The 19,579-nt window shown below is 48.4% G+C and overlaps 2 protein-coding genes and 2 non-coding genes across 4 annotated transcripts; 1 reads left to right on the plus strand and 3 right to left on the minus strand.

Moving 5' to 3' along the window:
* Positions 1 to 269: 269 nt before the first annotated feature.
* CCT6A (chaperonin containing TCP1 subunit 6A) lies at positions 270 to 6,132 on the minus strand. The gene is made up of 14 exons (XM_064394407.1): positions 5,946 to 6,132; positions 5,573 to 5,636; positions 5,096 to 5,230; positions 4,351 to 4,524; positions 4,102 to 4,205; positions 3,377 to 3,487; positions 2,802 to 2,961; positions 2,529 to 2,611; positions 2,074 to 2,170; positions 1,673 to 1,820; positions 1,306 to 1,439; positions 1,087 to 1,189; positions 742 to 814; positions 270 to 593 (listed from the first exon to the last, which is right to left on the minus strand). The coding sequence occupies exons 1-14, from the start codon at positions 6,077 to 6,079 to the stop codon at positions 521 to 523; spliced, it is 1,593 nt and encodes a 530-aa protein (XP_064250477.1). The 5' UTR covers positions 6,080 to 6,132; the 3' UTR covers positions 270 to 520.
* On the minus strand, positions 3,611 to 3,746 carry LOC135283956 (small nucleolar RNA SNORA15). Its single transcript, XR_010349538.1, has one exon. It is a non-coding gene; the product is annotated as a small nucleolar RNA SNORA15 (small nucleolar RNA).
* LOC135283957 (small nucleolar RNA SNORA22) lies at positions 4,655 to 4,786 on the minus strand. The gene has a single exon (XR_010349539.1). It is a non-coding gene; the product is annotated as a small nucleolar RNA SNORA22 (small nucleolar RNA).
* A 3,978-nt stretch (positions 6,133 to 10,110) lies between the features above and the next one.
* PSPH (phosphoserine phosphatase) lies at positions 10,111 to 18,860 on the plus strand. Its single transcript, XM_064394409.1, has 6 exons — positions 10,111 to 10,364; positions 14,499 to 14,657; positions 15,292 to 15,426; positions 16,922 to 17,067; positions 17,765 to 17,913; positions 18,674 to 18,860. Exons 2-6 carry the CDS (start codon positions 14,518 to 14,520, stop codon positions 18,782 to 18,784), a joined length of 681 nt encoding a protein of 226 aa, XP_064250479.1. The 5' UTR covers positions 10,111 to 10,364; positions 14,499 to 14,517; the 3' UTR covers positions 18,785 to 18,860.
* The last annotated feature ends 719 nt before the right edge of the window (positions 18,861 to 19,579 follow it).

Genomic DNA, 19,579 nt, shown 5'->3' on the forward strand with positions numbered 1-19,579 from the left:
TCAGTTTTATTCATAAGAAGTACAAATACTAAGTGACTGTCTTGATCCAGCTTTTTTTTTTTTTCTCTTTTTCTTTTTTTTCTTTGTTTTTAGAATTTACTGAACAAATTCCAGGCCTGATCCCGCCCTGTTGCCAGAGCAGTAGTAGCAATAATTTCACAGAAGTCTTCAGTAGTAATTTCACAAAATTCCCCATATAGGACTCAAGAATGCAGCCCCCACTGCAGGATGCTCCAGAGGGGTGGAGGTTAAAGAACAGACACCCAAAGCACAGAACAGAACAGTTTATTGGGTAAAAATGGAAAGCAACTGCAGCCACACAGTTCAGTGAAATCAAAAATAAATAACTCCTTTTTAGAGCCAAATCTTTGATTAAGTTGCTGAGATTTTGAGTGGCCTGGGTACCAAAGGGGCTGCCCCTCATGGCAGAGTGACTTCTGGTGCTGGGACATCCACCACAGCCAAGGACAGGGCCCTGGCGTGGATTCCTTGGACTAATTCCACAGGGAGCAGCTCCAGCTCAGCCCTTCAGGGAGGACATCCCAGCTCTCATGATTTCATCGACCAGGAGAATGTTGCTGGCAATCACCGTGCTGGAAACAGGAAAGAAATATTGTTACAATTGCCAAACTCAGCTTCATTTCTGTGTTTCAAGACATCTTCCTGTACATGGGATCCCCACTTTTACATCCCCTGAACACACACAGAGTAATGTTACAAGAGAAATCCTGCCAGCCTTACCATGAATGAAGCAGCTGCTTTTTGACATTGTAATTATCCCAGATTCCAGCTGCTGCAGCCACCATTGGCTCCCCTGCAACAGAAGTGAAGAGCCTTTAAAAAACCAGTTCACACAGAGACTTTCTGCTGGCTGACATCTGGTATCACTCACTGTATCCAACAGAGTTCCTTATCCTCTAAAAACCTCAAATCAGCACACACTGAACTACAGCAGCCTGACTGCCAAGGCTTCTGTACAGCTTTTCATCAATAAAGATAAAACTTTCTGCACTCAGAGAGCTTTGTGCTTCAGAGCTGAGCCAGGTTCCTACTGGAGCATCAGCCTGTGGCTGAGGGAGTCCTTACCAGTGTTGAGATCAACCCCAGTGAGCTGCCCCGACTCCATGTGCTCTGCCTGGACCTTCACCAGCGTCTCCTGGGGATCATATCCCGAGTTCTGAGCAAGCACCTGGCACAGAAAAAAGGGATTGGCTTCATTTTGGTGATTAGAGAGCCCTCCAGCAGAAAAAGCTCTGAGTCTGTGTGTGCTTTGAAGCCACTTTATCACCCAGGAACTCTTTTTACCTTAGGGATGATGAGCAGAGCATCAGCAAAAGCCTGAACCCCGAGCTGGGCTCTTCCTTTCACACTGGGCTTGTGTTTCACAAGAGCATTGGCTACTGCCACCTCCAGGGCCCCTGCTCCTGGCACCACACATCCTGCAAGGGAAAAGCTCCTGTTTCAGTTGAAACAGCTCATCTCTAGTGCAGTTTGATCTCCTCCCTCCAATCCTGCACCTGAACAGGTGAGCAATCAACCACAGAACTGTAAAATCACCTCTCCCCGAGCTCAGGCTTGGACTGGAGCAGGAACCAAGGGAGCTGACACAATTCCTTGATTTTGGGATGAGTTTCTACAGGTCCTTATGACGATGAACAGGGAGGGCACTCACCATCCTCAATGGCATTCTTCACAGCCCGCAGCCCATCCCTCACTGCATCCTTGATCTGGGTCAGCGTGTGCTTGTTGGGGCCCCTGATGAGCAGGGTCACCGAGCGCGGGTTCTCACACTTCTCAATGAAGGTGTACTTCTCCTCCCCCTGTGGAAACAGTCACGTCTGCCTGTCAGCCACTTGCCCCAGCAATGTGGACTCAAATTGACAAACTGGATGCTTTCAGGCTGGGTTCTGTACTGACAGCACTTCAAGAAGTGATGAGAAGCAGCAGAACTTTATTTCTGTTCTCTCAGTCTATGACAGGAGCAAACATCCAGGCAGATGCTCACATCCAAGTGGATTTAGTGTATTTTATTTCAATACTCCAGCTTTACCTTTCAAACACGTGGTCACTCACCAGGGTGTACTCGTAGACAAGCCCTGCGTGTCCCAGGCAGTCGGGAGTGAGATCCTCCACAGAATTCATGGCAGTGCCCCCACAGGCCAGGGTCAGTCTGACAGAGAACAGGCAGAACTCAGCTTTATGTTCAATAAAACCCAAAATCACTGCAGTATTTCAGCCTGCAAATCCTAGGCTTGCAACAGTTTGGTTTTGTTCATGGAAGAGCTCTTTAAAAAATTAACTTCCAGAATTAAGGCTCCTCTGTAGGTGTCTGCATTTAAAGCATCCTGAGAGCTCAAACTGCCCTTTCTGCAGTTTGTCCAAACTGCCCTGAGTTACACCAGAAGAGCTGCAGAGACTGAAGTGGAATTTTTAGTCAAGCCTTTAAAGATGGATTTAAGCCAGACTTGACTGACTGTCTCAGCTTGGAGGAGCAGATTACTGTATCCTCTCCTCTCCCCAAAACTGACCTTTCCATGTTCCTCCTTTTAGCTCTCCTCAAAGCAACTATTCCTTCTTTGGCAAGGGCATCCAAGGAAAAGGGGTCAATTCCCTGCAAACAGAAAGTGACCATCAGCACAAGGACAAAGCCAAAAGCACCTCCTCTCACTCTGACACCTACAAGATCTTCCTCAAGGCTCAAAGAGCTCATGTAGGAACTCTACATTATATTCAGAAGTATCAGCCTAAATTGAACTAGTTCTGGCATTTCAAATAATTTGTAGTTATTCTCTTCATCTCACCTTCTGGTTGATCACAACAAATCCTTTGTCTGAGTCACCACAGACTTTTCTTTTCAACTCTATGATTTTGTTGACTCTGTCTTCAATGAACTTTCTTTCTGCTTTCACCAACTTCTCCCTCTCCTCAGCACTTTTGTAGAAGAATCCAGAGCTCACCTCTCTGAAGGGGAAAAGAAATCCCACAAAAAAGCAGTGAGAAAGCTTCCTCTCTACTGTAGAAATAAACTTGAGCATAAGGAATGAGCCTTTCAGTAACACTCTACAGAAATCAATCCACAACAAACCAGCCCCTCCAACCCACACTGCTGTTCCTGCTCTCTGGGTCAGAGCTTCTCCACTACAAAAAATAAGGCAGACACTTGAAACTGAGAGAACTCTGAAGTGCATTGATGTGTTTGCCCTGGAATATCAAATTGTGCCCAAGAAAGGAAGGACTTTCAACCTTCCTGTGATCACACAACAAAATAAAAACCACTGTGAAGCTCTGCCTCTCACAGAGATTTGTTCACCTTTCCCCTTCAGTCTTGGTTGGTATTTAAGCACATTTTAAATTAAAGCGTTTTCTGTGTACTCACGTTTTCTCATACTCCAGAGACACATTGCAGGTCAGAATGAAAGCATCTTCCACTCTTTTCTTCATGTCAGGGTGGCGAGCTCCATGATCCAGCACCAGCCCCCTGATCAGCCTGTGAGATTAAAACCCATTCTGGGTGTCCATGGACACAAATACAGGATTTCATGGAGTGCAGAGGGTGGAACTGCTCCAAGCCAAGCTGCCTGGGCACCTGTGCTGGCAGTGAGCAAGGGTGATGTGTTCCCCTTCCAAGGGCATGCTCATTCCCACAAAAAAGCACACCAGGCACAGTGGAAACAAAGGAATTTGCTCTGGCATGGTGTCTGACTGCAGCAGCTACTGAGGAAAGCTAGTGCAGAATTCATCCATGCACTGAGGGAAATGGAAAGCCTATGGAATATCCAATCCACAACCTAGTTTTCATTTATCAGATGCTGCTTTGTATTTAACAGAAGCCAACCTAAAGCATCATCAAGCCACAAACACTAAGAAAAAAGAATTTTTATCCAACATTGTTAAACCAGTGTTGCTCTTTGCTATTTGACAATTTCATTAAAGAATCAAATTCAGTGAGTGAGAAACTTCTGCCAAGATATTCATGGGTGAAATCTGTATTTAACTCTGCCAGTGGTAGCTTCAGGACACCCTAAAGAGAAACCAAAACCCCCCAGGCTCCTCAAAGCTCAGGGCCCCATCCCACTGAAGCCCAAGGACCTCCTGACTTACGCCGTGTCTGTCTCTGATTTGTGCTTCATCTCCATGATCTCCACCATGTACAGGTCAATGGGCTCCCCTGGCTTCCTCACTGTCAGGACAGAATCCACCACAGCCTGCAGCACAGGGGAGGGAAACAGCCCAGAATGACCATCAGTCTTCCAAAATGCAAGCTCACACCTTTCACACTTCAAATTACAGTCCCAGCACTTTCAGAGCTGGCTCTCTCCACACAGAGGCAGAGGTGGCAGGGACGCTCACCTCTGTCAGGATGTCAGCAAGCTCAGCGTGGACTTTAGTCCTGAGGGATGTCCTGGCAACATCGATGAGGGTCTCCCTGTCCATCTCCTTGGACACTTTGACCTGCTCCAAAACCTCAAGTGCTTTTTCCTTGGCAATCTCAAATCCTTCTGCTACAATTCTAGGGTGCAAACCCTGAGGCAAGGGAAGAGAGGTCGTTGGACAATGGAAGGAAGATGGTTCTTCTTCCACAAACAGAACCTGTGGTTTCACCATTCCATGGAAAGGTAAAACACAGGGAATATGGGGTGGACACACCCAGGCCATGTGTTCTGTCCTTCTGAATACATATAAAAGGAATGCAAATCCTTCCAATGCAGAGGAAAAGTACAGATTGATTTAGCACAGACCTCAAACCAAGGGAACTACAAAGCACACTTGGGTGTTCGCTGTGCAATCCCCACGCTCACCTGCCCTCAGGGAGGAGCCCCTTTCCAACACCCCAGACGTGTTTTGACTCGCACAAAACAAAGTAACAGCAGGTATCACATAAACCTTAAAAGCTACAGTATCCACAATAAGTGGGTTTGATTTTGAACAGGGTTTAAAGTCCTCTCCTCTAGCTTTCCCCCCCTTTTTACAACTTCTCACTTTAAGCAGAACAATGTGTTTATGTTCCACTGTTAAACATTTAACAAAACCCCACTGAGGGGTCCCACTGAAGGTTTTAACTTGCTCACCTACAAACGGAACACTGCATACACACCTCAGAAATGTAAAGATCTGCCTGCTTCAGGAGCTCTCCAATGATGAGGACATTCGAGGTGGTGCCATCTCCAGTGATGTCATCTTGTGCTGTTGCCACTTTTGCTATCAAGGAGGCCGTGGGGTGTTGGATTTGCTAGACAGAAATAAGAAGCTGAGCAGTTAAATTTCACCGCAGCAAACAAAAATCTGAGACCAGCTAGGAAAGAACTGAAGGCGATGTTCTAATGGTTTACCCTAACTGGTTTGAGTAAAATCATCAGCCTAAGGAGTAGCATTCTTATGGTGCCGTTTATACTTTTAACATTATTCTCTTTACAGTACTGCCTTAACCTGCACCTATTTCTTTACCCTCCTCCCAAGGCCCATTTTGCTTTAATAGATAATAATAGATAAGGGCGGCTGGGGCAGGGGAGACGCGATTCCCCCTCACCCAAAGGCGCTCGTCCCTCCCTCAGCCCCGCCAGCCCCAGCTCACCATTTCCTGCAGCAGCACGTTGCCATCTTTGGTCAGCTTGATGTCTCCGGAGCCCGACACGAGCCTGCGGGCGGCACGGGCCGGGTGAGCAGCGCCCCGGCCCCGCCACACGTGCGAGGCCGCGGGCCCGCCCCGCTCCTTCCCCATCCATCCATCCATCCATCCATCCATCCATCCATCCATCCATCCATCCATCCATCCATCCGGCCCCGAAACGCGCGCGGGGCCGCGCCGCTGCCTCCCCATCCCTCACCCCTCGGCCTCTCTCCCCCCCCGCCTTTGTTCCCCCCGCGCACCCCGGCCCCGCCGCTCCCCCTCAGGCCGCGCTCCCCCCCAACCCCACCCGCGGCGAGAGGCGCGGGGGCTCCCTCACATCTTCATGGTGCCCTTGGGCCCCAGGTTGGTCCGCAGCACGTCCTGCAGCCCGCGGGCCGCGCTGATGTTGACGGCCAGCGCGGCCTGGGCGCGGGCCACCTCGGCCTTGGGGTTGAGCGCCTTCACCGCCATGGCTGCGCCGCGCTCTGGGCCGCGCCGGGCGGGGCGGGGCACCGCGGCCCCGCCTCCCGCCCGCCCCTTCTAGAACACTCCGGGCTCGCCCATTGGCCCGGCGGCGCGATGCCGCGTTTTTATTGGTTAATATGCATGTCGCTCATACAGGGTGCTCCCGCCGCTGAGGCGTCACGGTTCTCATTGGTTTGTTGGAGGGCTAGCCGCGCTTCCATTGGCTGAACCGCCTGTCGCTCCGCCTAGTCCCGCCCCCTCCCCGCCGCTGAGGCGCGGGCGCGGCGCTGCCCTCAGAGCGGGCGTGAGGGGAGCGCGGGGCGGGTGGGGGTGGTGTGTGAGCGGGCGGGGATGGTCAGTGCTTAATCCGCCCTCTCGTGTCACGGGCACGCCCAGCAACTCCGCAGAACCGTCAGAATAAATAATTAAACCCGGTGATTTCACATTAGACCGATCGCTGAGTAGACTGGATTAATAATCAATGGTTCTTGGTTAAATTCGGGATTGAGGTTAAAGAAAACTCATTTTATAACACACAAGCTGATGTGTGGGGCACTGGGGCCTCCACAGCCCCCAGTGTCCACCCTCTGCCCGGGGCTTTCCTGGTCTGAATCCCTCCCGGGGGTTCTAAGGGTGGGGATGGTCCACGCAGAGGTTTCTGTGTAGAATAAAACCAGAAATATTGCCAAGACAACCTCGGTGTGTGCCAAAACATTTTCCCTAAGCGGCCTGTCAGGGCTCACACCTGGAGACACAAATATTTGTGTCTTTGGACTCAGAAAGGGACGAGTGAGTTTCCCGGGAGAGGAGCTGGAGAAGACGCTCCTGCCGTGGTCCCTCACACCCCTGCGGGCACCGATTGCGCCAGGTTTGAATCCCAAATTGCTCCATCCTGTACCCTCCAACACCCACTGGAGCACACGGCAGCGCCGGCTGTGACACAACCTCTGCTCATTCCAGGTGTTGTGTGAGGCAGCTGCCCACAACCTCTCCTTATTCCGAGTGCTGCACGAGGCAGGTGCCCGGCCCCACAACAATCCCAGGCAGATCCCAGTGCTCTGCAGCCTGGAACAACTGGCCCCGAGGCCAGGATTTTGTCAGTATTTGGTGCAGGGAAGGCAGAGACCCTTCCCCAGCACTCTCCCACCTGGTGTGAAGATGCCCAGAGAAGCTGGAAGTGTCCAAGGCCAGGCTGGGCAGGGCTTGGAGCAGCCTGGGATGGTGGAAAGCGTTCCTGCCCATGGCAGGGGGCTGAAACACGATGCTCTTTAAGTTCCCTTCCAACCAAACCTATGGATTTTATAAAATCCCTCCCTCTCCATCCCACTTTTTGCAGCAGGGTGCTGTGGACGCAGCCCTGGGTTGCTTCAGCCATGCCATGAGCTGGATGTATTTCCACACCAGCTCCAGGAGAAAAGTCTGAGCCTGCTCTTGGGTCCAGTTTTGCTGCGCAGGAGTTTTGGGGGAGCTTGATGGGAAAAGCCAGTGTCGAGTGTCAGGGCAGCCTGGCTGGGTTTGGCTGCAGGCTGTGGCACCTGCTTTGGGTGAGGATCTCAGGTTTCTGGGCAAAATGCCACGCTGTGCACAAGAGGAGGAGTCCCACGTGTGGCCTGTCTGTCTTCCTGGAAGGGACAGCTGCTGATCTCCTTGGGATTCTGTTTTTTTAACGTTTTAGGTGGTGTTTGGACATCCTACAGGTTTGTTGAGCAGTGTCTTGTGAAATATTTTGACGTTGAGTCCAGGGGAGTGGCTGGGCTTTCTCCTCTGTGATTGCAGTCATTAGAAATAAACATTAAACATTGCAAAATGCAGGGAATCACACTTGCAATTTCAATATTGGCTCTGGAACTTTGTTAAAATGCTGCCTGCACTTCACTGGGATGCTGAAACCATAACAAACCAAACCACCAAGCCTGGCCCAAGAGGCTGCCGTGCAAATATCTGAGATGCAATGTCCAGTTAAAACCCCCGGATCCCCAGCTCTGCCCTGGATTCTGCAACTCCCAGATCAAATATTTTATTGCCTTTGCTTCTCTGTTATTTTTATTTTTTTGCCTGTTCCTCTCAGGGCTGTTCTCAGCAGAGGGCAGCCTTGTCAAACCCATCCCAGCAGGCTTGTTCTATTTTATGTTTTCCTTGCTGATGCCTATGGAAAGGCAGGAATTCCCCATCCTAAAACACCCGTGGGGCTGGCAGCGATGTGGGCCAGGTTCAGGTTTGTGGGAGGAATTATTTCTGCTGGAAAGTAAAGGGAAAATTTAATTATGAGATGGGTTTTTTAAGAGAAGAGGGGAGAAAAAGGGAAAAGCTGTTTTCAAAGATGTCCTAATCCTCCATGCAGGTGGTTTCTGCTGTTTTTGTACAAATGGAGAGGTTCTGTGGTACAAGAGTTGGGTGCTGTGTTCGGATCAAGTTTGTATTTTCACTCCTGAGCATCCTCCTGCAGCTCCCGGGCAGAGCTCTCTGTGTTTCTTTGCTGGCTCACATTCCTCAGGGTAGTTATTTTGTGTTATAGTAACATTTCTCACGAGCATCTTCACATTAAAGTCCCATTTTGCAGCATTTTTCAGGCATCAAGACAAGCTTTTTTTCCTTTTTTTTTCAGTCTTAGCTGTAGAATTGTTCTATTTGTTTTTTGTGTGTAATAAAAATGAAGGGCAAATGCTTACCAGACTTAAATTGCCCTATGAATTCAATGGATTACACCAGGTTAGAATCAAAATATTTAACTAAATTAAAGCTAACATGTCCGTTAAACTAAGCCAAATAAAGGCAATATCCTTCATGAAATATTCAGCAGCAATTCTCTTAGTCAAGCCAGACACTGCTTATCTTGGCAAAAACCCCTCTGAGATTCTCAGTAAAAGCCATTTTCTTTCATCTTTATCAAGATGGGTTTTCCTTTAACCTTATTCACAGAAATGATTTCTAAATCTGCTTTAAACAACATCCTGTCCTGCCTCGATAAAGCTGACAAACAGCACGGGGCTGCTGATCCCTGGCACCAGTTTGGCAGCTCAGGGGTTTGCTCCCATCTTTTCCTGACTCCAGAAGTTCCTGAGAGATGATCCCGTCATGTACTGAGAAATTGTGAAAAACCATAAAGGGAGGAGGGGCAGAAAGGTGATGGGATTTCATTAATAAATGGAGTTTTGAGGGGTGGCACTGCCAGGATGGCAGGAGAGGTCATGCACAGAGTGTGACTGGAGCATCCAGCGGTGCAGAACACACGGGCAGCAGTCACAGGACTGCTGGCACAAGTGGGCAAAAGCAGCTAGATCAGCTAAATCAGCTTTTCTTGACCTTGAACCAAGGAACTCCTGGGCTGGCACTGTCCCGTTTTCCAACCCACGGCAGTGAGTGAGGGAAGCTCTTCCCTGGGATGCCAAAGCACAAACACGGGCAGCTTTGGCAATTTTTCCACAGCTTTTGGGGAAAAAACAGAGCCTTTTCTCACGCCTTTTCCCTTTGCCAGCTTTGGCTGGGATCTGTGTGTGTAGCTTTGCTCGGGGATGCACTAACAGCTTAAGCCAAGAGGAGATCCTGCAATCTGAAATTCCTGAAAGGTGCCTGTGCTCAGGTGGGGCTGGGCTCTTTCTCCAGGCAGCACCGACAGAACCACGGGACACAGCCTTAAGCTGTGCCAGGGAAGATCTGGGCTGGATGTCAGGAATAAGTTTATTACAGAAAGAGTGATAAAGTTCTGGAATAGTCTGCCCGGGGAGGTGGTGGAGCCCCCATCCCTGGGTGTGTTTAACAAAGCCTGGATGCGGCACTGGCTTAGCTGCGGTGTTGGGGACTCGATGATCTTTAAGGTCGCTTCCAACCTGATGAATCCCTGATCCCAGCTCACAAATCCTCCCTTCTCTCCCAAAACCCGCTGATTCAGCCGGGACAGACTCAGATGGGAGGCGAGACGGGCGCTGCCCGGTGTCCCGGCGCTGCCCGCTGTCCCGGCGCTGCCCGGTGTCCCGGCGCTGCCGGGCCGGGCCGAGCCAGGCCCCGCTCGCGGCTCCTCCCCTGCCCCGCGGCGGTCACACCTCTGCCGCCCGGGCTGGCAGCGAGCAGCCTGCCCTGCTCTGCTCCCATGTGTGCGAGCAGCCCGGGCGAAGCGCGGCGCTGGCTGACTCAGCGCTTTGGCGGGGCCCGGGCGGCGGAATGCGGCTGCCGGCCAGCGCGGCCCGTGCGCGGGCTCCGTGCCCCTGAGGGCGCAGCTGATCCCTCCCCGCCGCTTCCCGGCCCGGCAGCGGCAGCAGCGCCCCGAGTCCCCGGCACCGCGCTTCCCTCGCAGGTCAGGACGGGTTGGAGCTCGGCTGGAAAAAACACCGGGGGGGTTTTTCCAGCGGGGATGTTGTGCTGCCCGCCGGGGTGGCTGGTTTATGAGAGCGGCGTGAATGAATGATGCAATCGGGCGCGTTTTGGCAGCACGGGCCGGAGGGGGTTGGAGGGTTGGGAGGTGGATGTCAACATGCAGCAGGTTCTTTCTGCCCTTTTTCACCTGCTTTTCGCGAGGTGCTTAAAGGAGTTCGCTGTGAGGCACTGCTGTGCAGATAATCGTGTGGAGCTGCGGGCAGCTCATCTCTGGGCTTGCACACAGCTTTGTGCCGCTGCCTTTACAAACTGAGCAGGGGGCTAAAGCAAAACCTAAAAGGAAACAGAAAACCCGGGAGGTTTAACAAAAACCTAAAAAAATGAAGAAAACCCGGGAGATTTAGGACTGAATCTTCCTATTCTCACCCTGCAAACCACAGAAAGTTATGTGTGGATGGGTCGAACTTCTAAAACTTATATAAAACACAAACACAATTTGCTTAAATGTAACTAATCTGCTTAAATGTATCGGCTTTCCTCTAAAGCTTTCAAGACGTTGCTAATTCTGAGGATGAAAGCTCAGCACAGAAAAGCTGTGCCATGTATTTATTCCCATTTTACAGACACAGGACTGGAAACAATGAGGATTAAGTGGTTTGTTTAAACTCATACCATGGAAACACTCCTGGGAATGTTCTTAGAAGCTGTAGGAGGAAAAGGTCCTGAAAAAACTTTCAAGAACTGTTTTCTCCAAATCCTTTGCTCTGAGCAGCAGTTTCCCTTCAAGGCAAGAGAAACAGTTTAATGTGGTTGAACTTCTGTTACTGTTCAATACAATGTTAAGTGGGGAAGTGAATCAGAAATTGTTTGCAAACAAGGATATTCCTGAGTGCTGGGTAATATTTCATTAAGATTCACTTAATCTTCATTTTTAACAGCAATAAATGGGATCATCATGCAAAGCAGCAGCGTGGCAGCACTTCTGAAAGCTGAAATATGACAACAAGGGAGGTCTAGTCACAATGAGGGGTTTGAGATCTCGTCAGAACACCTGCAGTTCTGAGCACCACTTACTGCTCCCGTTTTAATTACATGTGGATACAGAGGATGGGGCAGCTTTTCCCTGTGAGGCAAGCGCCCTTCTTTGAAGGGACAGCAAACAGAGAGGATTTCAGTTGTTTTCCTTTCCCATGTGCTCTTACATCATTCCCCTGTTTGTGACTCCACCTGTCTATTATGAAAGAGAATTATTTCTTGTGAAAATGTGTTGCCTTTTTTTTTTTTTTTAAACAGCCTAATGAAACACTACATAGTCTGGAGGCAAGGAGAGCTCATGGAAATTCCCCTTTTCTCTCATTTTATTTTTTCTCCATCTTTATCTCAAGTTTCACCCCAACTCTCTTTCACACTCTTTTGGCTTCTTTAGCCACTTCTTTGCCTATTGTTCTTCTCTTCCCCATATTCTTCTTTCCAGATTGTCCCCATGGTATTTTATGTCAGACCTGTTGAAATGTTTGCTGCTTGGATGCTTTTTAGGCTAAAAATTGATTACCTACCTGAAATTCAGTGGTAGGAAGATCAAAGATTCCCTATCAGTGTTTTTCATATGGAAACAGAACCCATTATTTTGTGGGAATTTCTTGTTTCTTCCCATCTCATTAAAACATTTACCCTTTAAAGCAATCAGATGCTCTGTATTTTGGAGTAATTAACCTCTGCCACTTATACAGGCCTGGATCACTCTGGAATACAAAATTGCTTTTCCCTGACTGCAGCTGAGATTTGTCCATGGAAGGGTTTTACACAACTTCAATTCTTTTTGCTCTGATGTGCTACTGATGATTTTTGCAATTCTTCCCTTCCAGTTTGTCATTTTTAGACAACATAAACCACAGCTTGAAACTATTTTCCAAGAGGAATAAGGAGAGGACAGGGTTAATTCCAATTGTGACTTCACAATAATTCTTCTTTATTTGTCCATCAAAGTGCCAAGTCCAGCCCAGCTTTCATGCCATCACTGGCAGCCCATCCAGCAGGGAAAGGAGCTTGGGAAATGTGGACATCAGAGAGAAAGAGACGTGAACATTTCATCACTTTGGAGAGATAACGTTCTCCTGGGGCAGATGAAAGCCGTGCACCCAGCCCCAGACTCCAGCCTGTCCCCCAGCAGTCACGTCACAGAGCAGTGTCCCCACAGGTGCCATTGCCTCACGCTGTGCCAGGTGCTGTGCCAGGCCTGCAGCGCAGCCCCAGGTGTGGCAATGGTGGCTTTGAGCAGCAGGGCTGGGACACGGTGACGCCGATGTCGCAGCTGCCCCGAGGCAGCTCCGGGAGCTTCCACTGCACACACAGGCACAGCTCTGCACCCAGGCGAGTCAAGGCTGCAGCAAACGTGCCATTCACGTGGCACCTGCCCAGCCAGTGCCAAGCCTGAGCTCAGAGCTGGCCCCTGGCCACCGAGCCTTACCTCAGAGCTGGCTGCTGGCACAGGGAAGTTCTCATGGCTGTGGCCACTTTGCTTTTATGTGCTGTGCTGATGGCTGATAACTGTTTCTCTTGCATGTCCAGTGCAGTCTTTGTAGGAAAAATGAAACCCCACATGGCCTGCAGTAAATAGTGCTTTAGCCATGATCCTGAGGCTAGGCTGGGGTTTTGTGGTGTGTCCATGCACCAAGGGCAGGGTTGTGCCAAACTGCATTCAGGGGGGCTCTGTAAAAGCCCTTTTCTGGGGCACCTCCTCTAGTGCCACCTCAAAGGCAGAGAATAAACCCCACCAAAGCCCTGTCTGAGGGCTGCCTGTGCCTCTCATGTCACTTGTTTGTCCCCTATTGACATCTCCTGCCTGTCAGGCAGGATCTCTCGTGCAGACACAGCTCCTGGCTGTTCACAGCAGGTTTCACCACTCAGGCTGGGTGGGTCCTTTAGACAGATTTCCACCTCCCAACAACAGATTGGAGCATTCTCTTTTATTCCATGCACAAGAGCACATGAGAGAGGTGTGTTCTTTACATTTGTAGTGATGATGGGAATTTTTCATAAAGCCTTTTGTATCCCAATATTCATCACTCTTGGGAATAAACCCAAAGGTTCTGCTCCTGCTTTGACCATTAGAGAGGAAAACAAAAGATGAAAGGTTATAAAGACATCCATAATTCTTAACAATGTGCTGTTTGATGGTGTCTTTCCCCTATCCCAGGAAAAGAACATCAACCCAGATCAATCATATAAGACATGTCCTGAGAGATGTCTGAGAGATTGGAAGAAACAAAAACTTCTACAAAAATCTGAGAAGTGAGATAAATAGGCAGGTGTTGTTTGCATCTGAATTATAGATTAGTAAACAGTAAAATCCACACTGAATTAATTCCCCTGTGAAAGGATGAAGCACAAGCAGAGTAGGGATGACTAAGAAGATACTTAACTCCTTAAGCTTCTGATCTGCAGAAGTGCTGAACATGTTGAAGTGGAAAAATCTAAAAGGGTAGAAAAAACCTTTTGTCAGGGACTGTTACGGAAAATGTGATGTCTTGATGAGTTAAGTTCTCAAAAGCCAAGTGTTTGATGGGTTTATAAAAGGCTAATCCCCAATGCTAATGGTCCAATCTTTTATTAATGAGGATGTAGGACAGGATCTAAACCTTCCTGATTTAGGACAACCACTCATTGAGAGGTTTAGGCTAGTTTGCAACAATCCTTAGGGCCTGGGTGTCCTGCAGCAACTGCTGTGACACTCAAACCTTGGAGAGAAACCAAGACCCCCCTGAGATGAAGCAGAGCCCTGCAATCCCACGCAGCTCTTGGCAGCCTGGTGCCTCAGGCCATGCCAAGGATTACAACCTTGAACCCACGAATGGGCTGAGGCAGCAGGCAACAAATCAGCAGCAGCCCAGGGCTCCACGGCCCACCTGGAGCACGAGGTGACCATCAGTAGGCAGCAACAGCCAGGGACAAATCAGCAGCTGAGCCAGACCTCCACCACCATCACCTCTGGGATAAAAGCCCTGAGCCGCCTGCGCTCGGCCCTTCTCGCCCGCGCCAGAGCAGCAGCACCAATGGCTCAGGAAACACTGCACTACTCCCCCTCAGACAAAGACTTCATCTTGTCCCCTCACAGTAAGAAGGCTCCCAAGAGGATGGCCTCCCTGATGGAGCTGAAGGAGATCTTCCGCAGCGCCGACGCCGTGTGCTTCGACGTGGACAGCACGGTCATCAGGGAGGAGGGCATCGACGAGCTGGCCAAGTTCTGCGGGGTCGGGGACGCCGTGGCAGAGATGTGAGTGGGGCTGGGAGCTCCCACGGGGCCAGGCAGAACGAGCCGTGGCTGGTTGAGCTCTGGGTGTGGATTTGTCCTTTACAGGCATTTCGTTCTGTTGGAGATCACTGCAGTTTGTAAAGGGGTTGGGAGTGGAATTAATAAGAGGAATTAATGCGGGGTGAAGTGGCTTGGTTTGGGAATTGTGAGGCTGCCCAACAAAACCATCCTGGAATGAAATCTTTGTTGGTAATTTTGGTAGACTAAGAGCAGCCCTCATCATTACACTTGGCTAAGCACTACCAAAGCCTGGTATGAACGAGGAAACCTTACCATGAGATGGAGGAGAGGGGACAGCACTCCCAACCCGTTGCTGAGGCTGAGGCTGGGGAGCAGCACAAGCTGGAGCTTTTAGCCAAAGCTCTGTTAGGCTCAGCTCAGGAATAAGTCCCAGCATGGCATCAGAGAGGGAATGGAGCCATTTTCCTTTGCTCCACTGCTTCTCCCATCCATGGAGATCTCCTAGCCACCAATCACTGGGGCTCAGCATAACCTCTCTTACCTGCTTCCTTGTCATTCCTGGCTAATGCTCTGTTGTTGGGAGAAGCCCCAGCGGGTGGAATGTCCCTGATTTGACTCTTTGGCTGTCCCTCAGGACCCGCAGAGCCATGGGTGGCACTGTGACATTCAAGGCAGCTCTCACAGCACGGTTAGGTCTCATCCGGCCCTCCTATGAACAAGTGCAGAAATTAATATCTGACAACCCACCTCAGCTAACTCCAGGAATAAGGTAAGAAGAATTGAATTTTTTTTTTAAGTACTCAGGAAGCAGATGGAATAAATAAACCAAATTCTGTGTCTTTAGTGATGCTGTAAGGCCACAGAGCTGGTTTGTGCTGCCTTTTCTCTCCATCCCCATGCTGGGTGTGTACAGAGCTTGGATCGGGAGCCTGGCTTCATGGCTAGGGGTTAAGCATCCATGGAAAAAGAAGAGATTCTTAGATATTAACTGGCACCTTGGCTGCCAAGCTCAAATCCTGGCTTGAGGATTAAATGGGAATGGAAAAGAATCTGTTCAACCACTGGTTTTTCAGGGGTGATGGGACTGGGAGGAGATTTAATACCTCCCTAAATTTGCTCTATTCTGCAACTCTGTTCCCTCTCTCTGACTCTGCTCAGTGCAGTCACACCCCTGGCTCAGTTTAGGGGATCCATTGCTCAGAGCTACCCATTCTGAAGTCCCTAAAAACATTAAAATTAAAGCAAAACCACATAAATATGTGTATTCATTCATCCTGAGGTTTGGAATGAACATGAACTGTTTAAACTGAAAAGCTCTGGGGATTTTTTCCCTATTCAAACTGTTTCTATCAATTCAAAAGAATTTCTTTACTACAAAATCTGACCATAGCTTCAAGTTTGGAATATTTTTAGCATATAAAAAGAGTTTTTGGTGATCCTTCTACTTTTCTGTAGAAGACAGCTAGAGGTAACTACAAAGAGAACATTGTTTCCTTGTTCGAGATCACATGATTTTCCTTTTCATTCCTTCCCTTTCTTCCTCCTTTTCATTCCTTCCCTTTCTTCCTCCTTTTCATTCCTTCCCTTTCTTCCTCCTTTTCATTCCTTCCCTTTCTTCCTCCTTTTCTGTGTCCTGCTTTAAGGCTCTGCTTTGCTTTTCAGTCTTTAGTGTTTCTGCTGGTCCTGCCACCCCTTCCCCTGCTGCAGGCTGATCTTCTGCCTCCAGAGCCAAATCCCCAGAACCCTGCACTGCCTTCAAGTCCTGCTGGCATGAACTGGGCTCACAAACTTCTCTTTTTGATTCCTTTTCTCTAGGTGGTGCCCTCTTCTAAAGATGGCATCAATGTCCAGCATCTGGTGAACCAACTCTGAGCTAAAAACATCTGCACTTTGCACTTTTCAGCCCACTTAGCATTTTGGAGCAGTGGTTTTATCTCATCCACTACTTTTTGCTGCATTCCAGATTCATTTTCTTGCCATTGTTTCGCTTCAGAAATGAAACTTGAACTGGATCTGCTCTCACTTGTTCAAGGGAACTAATGTGAAAGTGGAAAGAAGACAGTTTTTGGGAGTGCTTGTTTTTGAGGAATGGAATGATGGTTTGTCCAGCTCTTGCCAGCCAGGTGTGGGCACAAACAGAGAGAGAAAAGCTGTGGGCAGCAGAGATGGATGGAGCTGGAAGCAGCACACCCCAGGCTAAGCTGGACTAGCACAAAGCCTGGCTCAGGAAGGATCTCTCTGACCATTGTGCTGTCTCTTCTCAGGGAGCTGGTGAGCAGGCTGCACCAACGAGGGGTTCAGGTGTTCCTGGTCTCGGGGGGCTTTCAGAGCATTGTGGAGCACGTGGCCCTGCAGCTGAACATCCCCACAGCAAACGTCTTTGCCAACAGGCTCAAGTTCTACTTCAATGGTGAGAGCCCCCTCCAGCTCCCCTCTCTGCTGGTTAATGGCACTTTTCTGGCTCCTGCTCTCAGGTATTGGGCTGCAGGCCCTGTCCTGTTACCAATCCAGCTGATTTCATGGAGGAAAATTACAAAACCTTACCAGAAACCAGCTCAGGGCATGGTCAGTGTAAGAAATAGAGCAGCAGTTACTTTTTAATTGCAAGCTGTGCCAAAGGTAAAACTCGCTTCAGCTGCTGAGAGCAGAGTTTCAGTTTCTCCTCTCCTTCAAGTCAAAGAGTCCATGACCTGAGCTGCTCTCACAGCCCTCCTGTTCAGGGCCTTTGGAGCAGAGCTCTCTGGATTTGAAGCTCTGCCCCAGCAGAGCTGTGGGTGCTGAGGTTGTTCCTCACTCAGGGTTTCATTCTCTGGCTCTGCCTCATCCTGGGTGCTGCTCCTGGGATGGTCACACCAGAGTGGCTGGGAATGGATTGGCAGCACTGCCCACACAGGTTTCTGGTTTTCTCTGAAAATGTCTCTATTTTCCTTTGAAAGGCTTGGGTGAAATCCCATTCTTAAAATTACTTTGGAATTACTGATTTGGGATGCTGTGCTGTGAGTTTTACAGGACTGCATGCACCGAAGTCAAGACCACAGGCAGAGAGATCTTCCTTCATTTACCAGAAAATATCTGTATTTCCAACTTGTCCTTCCATTGTTTTCTAGGAGAATATGCAGGATTTGATGAAACACAACCAACAGCTGAATCAGGGGGGAAGGGAAAGGTCATCACTCATCTGAAAGAACAGTTCCATTTCAAGAAAGTGGTTATGATTGGAGATGGAGCTACAGACATGGAAGCCTGTCCTCCTGGAGTGAGTATTACAGAAATCCTGAATTCCTTCTGAGCAAATCCTTGGGGCAAAAAGAAGAGTGAGGTTTGGGTTCTTTAATAAAAAAAAAAAACAAAACAAAAAAAACAGAAAGATAACTTTTATAAATGCTCATGTCCCAGGGAGAGATTTTAATTCCATCTCCCCTTCAGCTCCTTTCCCCACACAAAAGTCCCCCAATACCCCAAAACTGCTCAGGATTTGTTTAATGTTTCCCACCTCAAGGCAAAAAAAAAAAAAAAAAAAAAAAAAAAAAAAAAAAAAAAAAAAAAAAAGAAAAAAATCTGCAGTGGAAATTTTAAAGCCCTGCACTTTCACTGCAGGGGGTTTTGTGAGATGGAGAAATGATGATTGCTCTGGTTAATGATTGAGGACAGGGTTAAAGTTTGCTTTTGGTATCTCTGAGATGAGGCAAACACAGGTAAGATAAACAGGAGAGGGGTAATTGTGGGATGCTCGTGCATGAGCCAATGTTTACCTGCTCTTGAATGGAATTGCATCACATTTACATCAGATTCTCAGTAAAATCTCACATCTGAACTGTCTGGAAGCCACAAGGCACTGAGACAAACCCCAATAACCAAAATGCTGCAGAATGAATTGTTAATAAATCTGAAAAATGAACATGCAAAGGAAAACAGAGCAGGGATTTTAAAATCCAATCTTAAAAGCAAATTTAATTACTGAGAGCTCCACTCCTTCCATGCAATAATCCATGTGCCCATTCCTTGTGTTTTTCCAGGATTGTTTCATTGGATTTGGAGGCAACGTAGTCAGAAAGCAAGTAAAGGAGAAAGCAAAGTGGTACATCAGCCACTTTGATGAACTGCTAAAGGAGCTGGAAGAGCGATAAATCCTCCTGTAAAATAATCTATTTAACACCTGTAAATCCATTATACAATGCCATTAAACATTTATTTGTTTGCAAACTCGTGGGCTGGAGTTTTTTATGATTCTGGGGCTTGGGGACTTTCCACTCTGGTTCATGTGGCAAATGGCACCATGCTACTCAAACAGGTTGGAATGAAAATGGGTAAAATTTTTAATAAAACTTTCCTATGGTGGAAGAAATAAATTATTTACTTCCAAGGGAAGACCAAACATAGAAAATAAAAAGTTAAAAATACCTTAAGGGATTATCTCTGGGTCAATATTGCACATCTGTTGTTTCATCAGTAATGCCTCTACTGATTTTGGGTGACAAAAAAAGAACAAGGCCACAAACAAGAACTTTGCCTGATCAATAATAATAATGATGATGATGATGATGATGATGATGATAATAATAATTTTAAAAAAATAAAATTCAGGCTGCACTTTGGCAAGTACCTTTCACTGCACAGAATCAGCAGCAGGTAAGCAGTGAACAGGTGGAAAACATCCCTAAATGTCTCTGATTTCATTAAAATTATGGCCACAGAGAACCTGTGGTGTCATCTGTTACTCAACATCAGTCACTCAGCCTGTGTGGGACAGGAGCTGCATGGAAATCTGAGATCCAGGGTTCATCCCTGGCCAAGAAACATTTTCGGGTGAGGGACAGAGTGGTTCCCATCCTTCATTAAAATATTCCAAACCCCAAGCTGCTGATTTTGGGAAGTGGTCCCAGTGGTTGTGGGATTTTTATTAATTTCCAACCCACCCCCAT

The sequence above is a fragment of the Passer domesticus genome, chromosome 19 (genome assembly GCF_036417665.1).
Source record: "Passer domesticus isolate bPasDom1 chromosome 19, bPasDom1.hap1, whole genome shotgun sequence".
NCBI classification, from domain to species: domain Eukaryota; kingdom Metazoa; phylum Chordata; class Aves; order Passeriformes; family Passeridae; genus Passer; species Passer domesticus.

Excerpts from the sequence above, each read along its gene's own strand:
- CCT6A (XM_064394407.1), bottom strand. The coding sequence starts at position 6,079 with ATGGCGGTGAAGGCGCTCAACCCCAAGGCCGAGGTGGCCCGCGCCCAG. Across the intron at positions 5,637-5,945 it reads CCCAAGGGCACCATGAAGAT|GCTCGTGTCGGGCTCCGGAG; the intron begins GTGAGGGAGCCC and ends TGCCGCCCGCAG. Across the intron at positions 2,171-2,528 it reads AAAAGGAGGAACATGGAAAG|ACTGACCCTGGCCTGTGGGG; the intron begins GTCAGTTTTGGG and ends GTTCTCTGTCAG.
- PSPH (XM_064394409.1), top strand. The coding sequence starts at position 14,518 with ATGGCCTCCCTGATGGAGCTGAAGGAGATCTTCCGCAGCGCCGACGCC. Across the intron at positions 17,068-17,764 it reads GCTCAAGTTCTACTTCAATG|GAGAATATGCAGGATTTGAT; the intron begins GTGAGAGCCCCC and ends ATTGTTTTCTAG. Across the intron at positions 17,914-18,673 it reads TGGAAGCCTGTCCTCCTGGA|GATTGTTTCATTGGATTTGG; the intron begins GTGAGTATTACA and ends GTGTTTTTCCAG.